This window comes from Larus michahellis, unplaced genomic scaffold (genome assembly GCF_964199755.1).
Source record: "Larus michahellis unplaced genomic scaffold, bLarMic1.1 SCAFFOLD_265, whole genome shotgun sequence".
Lineage (NCBI taxonomy): Eukaryota > Metazoa > Chordata > Aves > Charadriiformes > Laridae > Larus > Larus michahellis.
Window position 1 is genome coordinate 86,310 of NW_027436232.1, and position 12,418 is coordinate 98,727.

General features: G+C 65.7%; 1 protein-coding gene across 1 annotated transcript; it reads right to left on the reverse strand.

The window, feature by feature from the left end:
* Positions 1 to 343: 343 nt before the first annotated feature.
* LOC141737121 (coiled-coil domain-containing protein 22-like) lies at positions 344 to 11,573 on the reverse strand. Its single transcript, XM_074571737.1, is given in 18 exon segments — positions 344 to 478; positions 765 to 839; positions 963 to 991; positions 994 to 1,021; positions 1,314 to 1,409; positions 1,711 to 1,804; positions 1,899 to 2,014; positions 4,100 to 4,216; positions 4,470 to 4,589; positions 4,675 to 4,818; positions 5,626 to 5,688; positions 6,303 to 6,506; positions 6,909 to 7,078; positions 7,159 to 7,225; positions 7,312 to 7,418; positions 7,546 to 7,678; positions 10,142 to 10,319; positions 11,381 to 11,573. Coding segments are annotated over 18 exon segments (1,905 nt in total). The 5' UTR covers positions 11,431 to 11,573; the 3' UTR covers positions 344 to 364.
* Between the last annotated feature and the right edge of the window lie 845 nt (positions 11,574 to 12,418).

A 12,418-nucleotide genomic window follows, 5' to 3' on the forward strand; every position in this document is an offset into this window, starting at 1 on the left:
CTCTAAACTTTCCTCTTCCCCCCGCCCTCAACTTCCCCCACAGGGATTGCGACTTTCTGCCCCCCCGGAGCTGATGGAGGGGGGGGGGGTCACCCCAAAACAACAACACCCACCCCCCCCTCCCCTAAAACCACGCTGGGTGGGGGGGGGTGTCCCCAATTCCCTCCCCCCCCCCACCAAGAAGAACACGACACCCCCAAACCGTTGCGCTGGGATTTTTTTATTGAAAACCATAAAGAAACCGCTCCATCCTCCACCGTGGGTGCAATTTGGGGGGGGGGGGTTGGGATTTGCGAGGGGGGGCCCCCGCTATTTTTTGGGGGGGGGTCCTCCCATTTTTGGGGGGGGGGGGGAAGGGGGTGGTTCAGGCGTGACGGGCTCGGGCCGCCAGCATGGCGTTCTCCTCCCGCAACGCCCGGCAGTCGCTGAGGATCCGGTCGAGGCTGGCGGGGGGCTTCGCGCTCGTCTCCCCCTCGATCTGGGGGGGGGGTGTGTGTGTTAAATTTGGGGGGGGTGTGTGTTAAATTTGGGGGGGCCCCCCCCAAAATTCGGGGGGAACCCCACAAAATGGGAGGGGGTGGAGAAAAAATGTGGGGAGGAAGAGTTGGGGTCATAAAGATTTGGGGGGGGGGGGCCCAATACGGGGTGACACCAGAGGTTAATTAATACCCCATTGGTACCGGGGGGGGCCCCAGGGACACCCCAAATTGTTGCCCCCCCCCCAATTATATCCTGCCCACCCCCCCCCTGCCCCCAGACCCCACCTGCTCCTCCAGGTCCCGGATCTCCCTCTGGATGGTCCCTGTGTCCTCGATGGTGCGGATCAGCTGGGCACAGTTCTGGGGGGGTTGGGGGGAAAAAAGGGGGGGCAGTGTGAGTGACACCCCCCCCCCTCCCCACCCCTCTACTCTCCCCCCAAATACACCGGGGCCCCCCCAAACCTTCCCCCCCCCCTTCCTTACCTCATGTAGAGCCGCCAAGTACTTGTAGGCTTTCTCACCACCTCGTCCCGCTTGGCGTCCTGTTGGGGGGGGGGATGTGGGGAAATTTGGGGGGGTTGATAAGATAATTCGGGGGGGGGGGGACATGGAATAATTTTGGGGGGGGGGTGGGGTGTCATGCAACACCTCGGGGAGTCCCAGCGCCGCAAATTCCCCTTTTTTGAGGCATCATCCCATAGAGGGGGTGACCCCGAGTGCCACCCCCCCCCCAAAAATCCCACCCTGATCCTCCTGGGGGCCCCCCCCCACCCCCCAACACCAAGAGCGTTTGGGGACCCCCCCCCCGGGCCCCCCCCCCCACCCCTCCCCGACCTTGAAGAGCAGCTCGTCGGTGACGCTGAAGGTCCTCTCCAGCTTCCCCACCAGGGAGTTGATCTCCTTCTGCAGCGCCCGCGTGTCCACCAGGATCTGGGGAGACACCCCCCCCCCCCGCCAGGGTTTCAGGGCTTGGAATGGGGGGGTGGAAGGACAGCGACACCCCCAACCTCCCCCCCCCCTCATTTTGGGGGTGCCCCCCCCCAAAAAAAACCTCCAACACCTCAAACAGGACGTTAACACCCCTCCCCAGGTTTCCTTTAAGGACCCAAAACTCTACCTCCAAGGCTTAGGGTCCCCCCAAAATTCCTCCAGCCCCCCCCCCGCCCCCCAAAAAAAAAAAAATTCCCCCCCCAAAAAAAACACCCAGGGGCCCCCCCCCCGCCCCCGACACCTTGCCGATCTCCTCCTTCTGCTTGCGGATGTTGCCCACGATCTCCAGGATGCGCTGGGTGTAAACGGCGCGCGGAGACGTCCCGGGGCAGCGGCTTCCAGCTCCGCCACCTGCATCAGAGGTGTGTGTGCGGTGGGGGGGGGGGGGGTGTCACCCCCACGACCCCCCCCCGCCCCCCCTTTCTTCACCCATGGGTGCTCACCAGTTGTTTGTACAGCTCTTCTTTGCGGCGGGCTTCGGCGGCGGCCGAGCGGCTGCGCTCGTGCAGGGTGCGGATCTCCGACAGGCGCCGCGACGATTCCAGCTGGGGTAGGAGAAAATTTAGGGGGGGGGGGGGGAGCACCCCAAAACGGGACACACATTCCCCCCCCCCCCCCAAAACCCCCAGAAGGAGATTCAGAGCCCCAAAACTACCTGGAAGGGGACGCCGGGGTCCCAAAGCCGCTGGGAAGGGGACCCCAAAACCTAGCAGGGAGGGACTGGGGACCCTCAAAACCCACTTTGGGGGGACCTGGGGACCCCCAAAGCCACTGGGAAGGGGACCCCGGAGCCCCCAGGGACCCCAAAATCCATTGAGGAGGGACCTGGGGACCCCCAAACCCACAGAGGAGGGGACCCCAGAGCCCCCAGGGAGCCCCAAAACCTACTGGGAAGGGACCCGAGGACCCCCAAACCTACTGGGAAGGGGACCCCAGGGAGCCCCAATACCTACTGGGAAGGGGACCCGTGGGACCCCCAAAACCACTTCGGGGGGACCTGGGCACCCCAAAGCCACTGGAAAGGGGACCCCAGAGCCTCAGGGACCCCAAAATCCATTGAGGAGGGACCTGGGGACCCCCAAATCCACAGAGGAGGGGACCCCAGAGCCCCCAGGGAGCCCCCAAACCTACTGGGAAGGGACCCGAGGACCCCCAAACCTACTGGGAAGGGGACCCCTGGGACCCCCAAAACCACTTCGGGGGGACCTGGGCACCCCAAAGCCACTGGGAAGGGGACCCCAGAGCCTCAGGGACCCCAAAATCCATTGAGGAGGGACCTGGGGACCCCCAAATCCACAGAGGAGGGGACCCCAGAGCCCCCAGGGAGCCCCCAAACCTACTGGGAAGGGACCCGAGGACCCCCAAACCTACTGGGAAGGGGACCCCTGGGACCCCCAAAACCACTTCGGGGGGACCTGGGCACCCCAAAGCCACTGGGAAGGGGACCCCAGAGCCTCAGGGACCCCAAAATCCATTGAGGAGGGACCCGGGGACCCCCAAACCCACAGAGGAGGGGACCCCAGAGCCCCCAGGGAGCCCCCAAACCTACTGGGAAGGGACCCGAGGACCCCCAAACCTACTGGGAAGGGGACCCCTGGGACCCCCAAAACCACTTCGGGGGGACCTGGGCACCCCAAAGCCACTGGGAAGGGGACCCCGGAGCCTCAGGGACCCCAAAATCCATTGAGGAGGGACCTGGGGACCCCCAAACCCACAGAGGAGGGGACCCCAGAGCCCCCAGGGAGCCCCAAAACCTACTGGGAAGGGATCCGAGGACCCCCAAACCTACTGGGAAGGGACCTGGGGACCCCCAAACCTACTGGGAAGGGGACGCCAGGGACCCCCAAAACCTACCGGGGAGGGACTGGGGACCCCCAAACCTACTGGGGACCCCAGAGCCCCCCAAAAACCCTACCAGGGAGTCACCTGGGGACCCCCAAATCCATCTGGGAGGGATCTGGGGACGCCCAAACCTACTGTGAAGGGACCTGGGGACCCCCAAAACCTACCGGGGAGGGACTGGGGACCCCCAAACCCCCCAGGGACCCCAAAATTGACCGGGGAGGTACCTGGGGTCCCCAAAACCCCCCCACGGGGAAGGGGGCCTGGGCACCCCAAAGCCACTGGGAAGGGGACCCCAGAACCTCAGGGACCCCAAAATCCATTGAGGAGGGATCTGGGGACCCCAAAGTCCCCAGGGACCCCCAAAACCTACTAGGGGGGGCACTGGGAGACCCCCCCCCCCAAACCCACCTGGGAAGGGAACCCCAAAGCTCTCAGGGACCCCCAAACCCACTTCGTGGGGATCTTGGCACCCCAAACCCACCGAGAATGTGACCCCATAGTCCCCAGGGACCCCCAAAACCGATTGGGGGACCCCTAAATCTACAGAGAAGGGGATCCCAAAGCCCCCAGGGACCCCAAAATCGACCGGGGAGGCACCCGCCCCCCCCCCCCGCCCCGGCCAAAACCCATTGGGAAGGGTCCAAAGCCACTGGGAAGGGGACCCCAGAGCCCCCCAAAACCTATCGGGGAGGGACTTAGGGATCCCCAAACACACACCCCCCTCCAAGAAGTGGGGGGGACAGACCCCAGGGTTGCCCCCCCCCCCTCCCCCCCCAACAACGTACCTGAGCGGAGTCGCGCAGGGCCCGGAGATGCCGGTAGTCGGCGAGGAGGGGGCCCCGGTGCCGTTCCCATTGCCCCGCCAGGCTGACGATGCGGCGGCTACTGGCCTCCACCACCAACTGGGAACAGGGTCAGGGCACCCCCCAAAAACGCTTCCCCCCCCCCCCCCCCAAACCCCCCCGGCACCCCCAAAACGCCCGCATCCCCCCTTCCCTCCCCTCTCCCACCAGTTGTACGCCCCAAACCCCCCCCTCCCTGCGCTCGCTGTGGCCCCAAACAGCTTCACACGCCCCCACCCCCACCCCCACAAAAGCTTCCCCCACCCCTCCCGGGGGGGCACCCCGAAATCTACGGGTACCCCAAAATCCTCACCTGGAGCTTGGCCATGTTGCTCTGAGCATCCGGGAGCAGCTCCACCACTCGCCCCTTCAGCCTCAGGGCGTCCTCCCGGCCCCCCAGCGCCAGCCGGCCCTGCTGCACCTCCGCCTCCGCCTTGTTGGGGGGGGGGGGGGACACACACCCACCGTCAGGGGACCCCCAAAACCACCCTGTAACACCCCCCCTCCCCGGCACCCACCTGGGTGAGGCTGAGCTGGGCGTCCCGCACCTCCCGGCGACAGCCTTCGATTTCGGCTTCCAGCCGGGCCAGGGTCTCCTCCAAGGCCGCCTCCTCGCTGGCCTGGCGTGCCCCTGCGTCCTGGCGGGGGGGGGCAAGCCCCTTCTAAATGTGGCCATCAGGAGGGACCAGAGCGAATGCCCACCCGACGGGGGCATCAGTAGGGGCCAGAGTGAACGCTCACCCAACAGAGCCATCAGGAGGGACCAGAGCGAACGCCCACCCAATGGGGGCATCAGTAGGAGCCAGAGTGAACACCCACCCAATGGGGGCATCAGTAGGGGCCAGAGCGAACACCCACCCAATGGGGGCATCAGTAGGGGCCAGAGTGAATGCCCACCCGATGGGGGCATCAGTAGGGGCCAGAGTGAACACTCACCCAACAGAGCCATCAGGAGGGGCCAGAGCAAACACCCACCCAATGGGGGCATCAGTAGGGGCCAGAGTGAATGCCCACCCGATGGGGGCATCAGTAGGGGCCAGAGTGAACACTCACCCAACAGAGCCATCAGGAGGGGCCAGAGCGAACACCCACCCGGTGGGGGCATCAGTAGGGGCCAGAGTGAACACCCACCCGGTGGGGGCATCAGTAGGGGCCAGAGTGAACGGTCACCCAACAGAGCCATCAGGAGGGACCAGAGCGAACGCCCACCCGATGGGGGCATCAGTAGGGGCCAGAGTGAATGCCCACCCGATAGGGGCATCAGGAGGGACCAGAGTGAACGCCCACCCGATGGGGGCATCAGGAGGGGCCAGAGTCAACGCTCACCCAATGGGGGCATCAGGAGGGGCCAGAGTGAACGCCCACCTGATGGGGGCATCAGTAGGGGCCAGAGTGAACGCTCACCCAACAGAGCCATCAGTAGGGGCCAGAATTAACGAGCCTCCATCCTCCCCCAGCCCCTTTCTTACCTCCTCAGGGCTCTTTGAGGTCTCGGCAGCCGCCTGGATCTGCTGCAGCAGGATCTGGGGGTCCTGCGGGATGAGACCCCGGAGCAGGTCAGATACCAGGGGGGGTGCCCCCCCCCCCAAAAAAAAACCCCAGCCCCCTAAAATCAACCCCCAGCCCTCCAGCAGCCCCCGAAAAACAACCCTCAGCCTTCCAACACCCCCCCAGTCCCCCAAAGTAATCTCCAGCCCCCCCCAAAACAACCCCCTGCCCTCCAGCAGCCCCCCCAACCCCCCAAAACAACCCTGAGTCCTCCAACAGCCCTCCCAAAACAACCCCCAGCCCCCCAAAACGACACCCAGCCCCCCCAAAACAACCCCCTGCCCTCCAGCAGCCCCCCCAACCCCCCCAAAACAACCCCGAGTCCTCCAACAGCCCTCCCAAAACAACCCCCAGCCCCCCAAAACGACACCCAGCCCCCCCGAAACAATCCCCAGCCCTCCAGCAGCCCACCCCAACCCCCCCAAAACAGCCCCGAGTCCTCCAACAGCCCCCCCAAAACAACCCCCAGCCCCCCAAAATGACACCCAGCCCCCCCGAAACAACCCCCTGCCCTCCAGCAGCCCCCCCAAAACAACCTCCAGCTCCCCAAGCAGCCCCCCAGCCCCCTAAAAACAACCCCCAGACCCCCCCCCCGAACCTGCTCGTGCGTCAGGTGCTGGGTGCGGGTGAAGCGGGACCCTTTCGGTAGGGCCCCCCCGGCCCCCCCGGCCCCGAAAGCCTCTTGGAGCCAAGTGGAGTCCAGGGGTCCCGGGGGGGGTCCCTGGGGACGGGGGGGGCAGGCCTGGCGCAGGGGTTCCAAGGCCCGGAGCCGAGCACGGAGCCGCTTCCGCCCCACATATTCCTGGGGGGTGGGGGGGGGGGGACCGGACAAAGGGGGTGTCAGACCCATAGGGACCCCCCCCAAATATCCCCACAGTCCCCCTGTACTCCCGGGGCGGGGGGGTGTCAGACCCACAGGGACCCCCAAAACAGCCCCGTAAATGTCCCCCCTGTACTCCTGGGGGGTGAGAAAGGAGGTGGGGGGGGGGGGGTCAGACCCACAGGAACCCCCCCAAAATACCCCTTTCCCCCCCCAGCCCCTTCCACGCACGCTCAGGGAAAGGGGTCCGACCCACGGAAACCTCCCCCCCGCCCCCCCCCAAACTCCCGGTGGTGAGACCCAGCGGGCCCCCCAAGTCCTGGAGACACCCCCCACATCCCCCCCCCCCGAGAAAAGTCGAGGCGGGGGGGGGTGTCATCTCACCTGGGGGGGCAGGCGGGAGGCCAAACCGGGGCCCCCCCACTCGGCTTCCCAGTCGTGGCGGGCGCTGAGCTGGGCAGCGTGGCTCTCCAGCAAAGCCGGGGGGGTCCCGGCCGAAACGGGGGGCTGCGCCGGCACTGGGGGGGCAGCCCCCCCAAAATACTCCTGCACCTCTGCGGGGACAGCAGGGGTGAGCAGAGCAACACCACCCCCCCCTCCCAAAAATTCCACCCCCCCCCCTCCCAGCCTTTACCTGGGGGTCCCCCACTTTGGGGTAGAACTAAGGGGCAGGTAGTGAAAGGACGGAGGTAACCGGTGCCCTGAAAAAGAGTTAATTAATCAGTTAATTAGCCCCACTCTAAGTTGGAGGGGGGGTGGTCAGGGCCCCCCCCCCCCAAAAACTCACCTGCAGGCGCTGCAGCCGGGGGGTGCGGCAAGCGGGGGGCACCCAGGGGGTCCCCAGCTGCTCCTGGATGCAGGCGCCGATGGCCCGTAGCAGAGCCCCCGATTTCCCTGGGGGGGGTAGGGAGACAAGGAGGTGGGTCAGCCCCGCGCCACCCCCCAAAAAAAAAAGACACATCACACCCCCGCTCCCCCCTAAATCCCAGGGACACCCCCCCCCCCCAAAAAAAACTCGTACCGGGGGGTTCAGCCCCTCTCTCGCTCTCGTCCCGCGGCAGTTTTTCCACCAGGAAGAGGAGGAGGCGGCGGGTGTCGTGCTCGGAGCTGTAGAGGAAGGTCTGGTACCCCACGTCACCCCCAAATCCCAGCTCCTGGGGGGGGGGGGGGGAGGTTGGAGGTCACCCCAAAATTTTTGGGGGGGTCCCCGTTTAAGATCTGGGGGGGGTGGGACCAAGGTTTGGAACCCCACCTCGCCCCCAAATCCCAACTCCTGGGGAGAAGAGCGATGGGCTGGATGGGGGTGTCGTTGTGTGCCCCCCCCCCAATTTTGGGGTTCCCCCCAAAATCCCAGCTCCTGGGAGGGGGGAGAAGGGGGGGTTGGGGGTCGCCCCAAAATTTTTGGGGGTCGCTCTTTAAGATCTGGGGGGGTTTTGGGGGGGGTGGGACCAAGGTTTGGAACCCCACCTCGCCCCCAAATCCCAACTCCTGGGGAGAAGAGCGATGGGGTGGATGGGGGTGTTGTTGTGTGCCCCCCCCCAATTTTGGGGTTCCCCTCAAAATCCCAGCTCCTGGGAGGGGGGAGAAGGGGGGGTTGGGGGTCCCCCCAAAATTTTTGGGGTCCCTCTTTAAGATCTGGGGGGGTTTTGGGGGGGCGTGGGACCAAGGTTTGGAACCCCACCTCGCCCCCAAATCCCAGCTCCTGGGGAGGATGGATGGGGGTGTTGTTGTGTGCAGACCCCCCCTCAATTTTGGGGTTCCCCCCAAAATCCCAGCTCCTGGGAGGTGGGAGAAGGGGGGGTTGGGGGTCACCCCAAAATTTTCGGGGGGTCCCCGTTTAAGATCTGGGGGGTGGGACCAAGGTTTGGAACCCCACCTCGCCCCCAAATCCCAGCTCCTGAGGAGAAGAGCGATGGGGTGGATGGGGGTGTCGTTGTGTGCCTCCCCCAAATTTTGGGGTTCCCCTCAAATCCCAGCTCCTGGGAGGGGGGAGAAGGGGGGGTTGGGGGTCACCCCAAAATTTTCGGGGGGTCCCCGTTTAAGATCTGGGGGGTGGGACTAAGGTTTGGAACCCCACCTCGCCCCCAAATCCCAGCTCCTGGGGAGGATGGATGGGGGTGTCGTTGTGTGCCACCCCCCCGAAATGTTGGGGTTCCCCCCAAAATCCCAGCTCCTGGGAGGGGGGAGAAGGGGGGGGTTGGGGGTCACCCCAACATTTTTGGGGGTCCCTCTTTAAGATTTAGGGGGGGTGGGACCAAGGTTTGGAACCCCACCTCGCCCCCAAATCCCAGCTCCTGGGGAGAAGAGCGATGGGGTGGATGGGGGTGTCGTTGTGTGCCCCCCCCCCTCAAATTTTGGGGTTCCCCCCAAATCCCAGCTCCTGGGAGGGGGGAGAAGGGGGGGTTGGGGGTCCCCCCAAAATTTTTGGGGTCCCTCTTTAAGATCTGGGGGGGTTTTGGGGGGGCGTGGGACCAAGGTTTGGAACCCCACCTCGCCCCCAAATCCCAGCTCCTGGGGAGGATGGATGGGGGTGTCGTTGTGTGCAGCCCCCCCCTCAATTTTGGGGTTCCCCTCAAATCCCAGCTCCTGGGAGGGGGGAGAAGGGGGGGTTGGGGGTCACCCCAAAATTTTCGGGGGGTCCCCGTTTAAGATCTGGGGGGGGTGGGACCAAGGTTTGGAACCCCACCTCGCCCCCAAATCCCAGCTCCTGGGGAGGATGGATGGGGGTGTCGTTGTGTGCAGCCCCCCCCTCAATTTTGGGATTCCCCCCAAATCCCAGCTCCTGGGAGGGGGGAGAAGGGGGGGTTGGGGGTCCCCCCAAAATTTTTGGGGTCCCTCTTTAAGATCTGGGGGGGTTTTGGGGGGGCGTGGGACCAAGGTTTGGAACCCCACCTCGCCCCCAAATCCCAGCTCCTGGGGAGGATGGATGGGGGTGTCGTTGTGTGCAGCCCCCCCCTCAATTTTGGGGTTCCCCCCAAAATCCCAGCTCCTGGGAGGGGGGAGAAGGGGGGGTTGGGGGTCACCCCAAAATTTTTGGGGGTCCCTCTTTAAGATTTGGGGGGGGGGTTTGACCAAGGTTTGGAACCCCACCTCGCCCCCAAATCCCAGCTCCTGGGGAGAAGAGCGATGGGGTGGATGGGGGTGTCGTGTGCCCCCCCCAAATTTTGGGGTTCCCCTCAAATCCCAGCTCCTGGGAGGGGGGAGAAGGGGGGGTTGGGGGTCACCCCAAAATTTTTGGGGGGTCCCCGTTTAAGATCTGGGGGGGTGGGACCAAGGTTTGGAACCCCACCTCGCCCCCAAATCCCAACTCCTGGGGAGAAGAGCGATGGGGTGGATGGGGGTGTTGTTGTGTGCCCCCCCCCAAATTTTGGGGTTCCCCTCAAATCCCAGCTCCTGGGAGGGGGGAGAAGGGGGGGTTGGGGGTCGCCCCAAAATTTTCGGGGGTCCCTCTTTAAGATTTAGGGGGGGTGGGACCAAGGTTTGGAACCCCACCTCGCCCCCAGATCCCAGCTCCTGGGGAGGATGGATGGGGGTGTCGTTGTGAGCCACACCCCCCCCCCCCCAAATTTTGGGGTTTCCCGGCGTTTTTTTTTGGGGGGGGGGGGGGGGGATGTTACCTGGCAGGCGGCGGCCAGGTCGGAGGCCAGTCGGAAGCGGGCGGAGATGGCGGGGGGCAGGTGGGGGCTGAGGGGGCCCCCCAAAGCGGGGCGCACGGCCCGCAGGCAGCGCACGGCCGCCTCCACCACCAGCTCCGGGGTCAGGTCCCGCACGCTCTGCACCTCGGGGGGCACCGCCCTGGGGGGGGGCCACGAAAAAATTCATCACCCCCCCCACCCCCCCCACCCCCCCCAACTTCAGAGCACCCCTAAAAATCCCACCCCACCCCCCCCCGCCTCACCTTGGGTGTCACCCACAAACCTCCCGGCATTCCGAAATCCTTAGGGCCCCACCCCCCCCCCCGCCCCCCAATGGTTTCTGTCACCCAGGGATGCCCCCCCCCCCCCAAAACTCCCCCCCCCCCCCTCCCAAAATACTCCCTAAGGCCCCCCCCCAAGGCTCCCCCCCCCCCCAAACTTACCAGGGGTCCCACCCCAGATTCCTTAAGGTGTCCCCCCCCAATTCCTTAGGGTCCCCCAGGGACACAGCCCCCCCCCCCCCCCAAAAATACTCCTTAAGGCCCCCCCCCCAACTTACCGGGGGTCCCCCCCATTGACACCCCCCCCCCAAAATTCCTTAGGAGAACCCCCCCAAAACGCCCCCAGGGTGTCCCGTCCTCCCCCCCCCAAAAACTCCTTGGGCTACTATTAGTGACACCCCCCCCCGGGCACCCCCAGAGCCCCCCCCAAAATTCCTCAGGGTCCCCCCCAGACCCCCCAAAACGCCTTAGGACACACACACCCCCCACACACACCCCCCAGCGACCACCCCCCCCCCCCCCCCAAAATCTGCCAGGGCCCCCTCCCACCCCAGACCCCCCCAGAACTCCTTAGGGCCCCCCCCCCCAAGGCGCCCCCCCCAAACTTACCAGGGGTCCCCCCCCACCCCAGAGCCCCCCAAGGAGCCCCCTAAAACTCCCCCAGGGGGTATGTGCCCCCCCCAAAACTCTTTAGGGCCCCCCCAGGCCCCCCCAAATCTCCCAGGGGTGTCCCCTCCGGTGACCCCCCCCCCAAACTCCCCCGGGTTTCCCCCCCACGCCTGCAGTCCCCACCCCCCCCCCCCAGACCCCCCAAAACTCTTTAGTGCCCCCCCCATCCCACCTCCCCCTACCTCAGAGCCCCCTCAAAACCCGCCCCCCCCCGCCTCCAACCCCCCCGCCTCCAACCCCCCCACCCCAGAGCCCCCCCAGCCCCACTCACGTCCCCGCCTGCCGCAGGGAGTGGATCAGGATTTTATCCACCTCCTCCATGTTTGCGGGGGGGGGGGGGGGGGGGGATCGAGAGGGGGGGACCCCAAATCTTGCCGGGGGGGGGGAGGAAGGTTTTTTGGGGGGCGGGGGGCACCCCGGCTCTCCCGCACCCCCGGCAACTCCGCTAGGAGTCACGTGAGGCGGGGCCCGGCGCGGAACCGAGGCTGCCCTCCCCGCGCGGGGCACGCTGGGAGTTGTAGTTCCGGAAGGGGGTGAGGTGTGCGTGCGCGGCGCGGGGCATCATGGGAGTTGTAGCCGGCGCGGCCGAGGCGGGAAACTGAGGGGGCGCGAGGCGCGGCTGAGGGGGATAAATGGCGGCGGTGAGGGGCGGGGGGAGTGGAGGCCGTGAGGGGCGGCTGAGGGGATAAATGGCGCCTGTGGGGTTTGAGGGGTGGCGAGTGGGCAGTTGGTGCCTGTGAGGGGCAGGGGATAGCACCCCTGAGGAGGGTAAATGGCGTCTGTGGGCTTTGAGGGGAGTCTGAGGTGGTGAAATGGTGGCTGTAAGGGGTTTGAGGGGTGGCGAGTGGGCAGTTGGTGCCTGTGAGGGGCAGGGGATAGCACCCATGAGGAGGGTAAATGGCGTCTGTGGGCTTTGAGGGGAGTCTGAGGTGGTGAAATGGTGGCTGTAAGGGGTTTGAGGGGGGAATTGGTGGCTGTGAGGGGGGAAATGGCACTCGTGAGGGGCGGCTGAGGGGGAAAATGGCGCCTGTGGGGTTTGAGGGATGGTGAGGGGAGGAAATAGCACCTGTGAGGAGGGAAGTGGTGCCTGTGACGGGTGGCTGAGGGGAGAAATGGTGTCTGCGGGCTCCTAGGGGTGGTTGAGGGGGTAAAATGGTGCCTGTGAGGGGCGGCTGAGGGGGAAATGGCACCTGTGGGGTTTGAGGGGCTGCGAGGGGGAAAACGGCAGCCGTGAGGGTGAATGGAGCTCAAGGGGCGATGGGAGAGGAATGGTGATCATGACGGGGAAAATGGTGTCTATGGGGTTTAA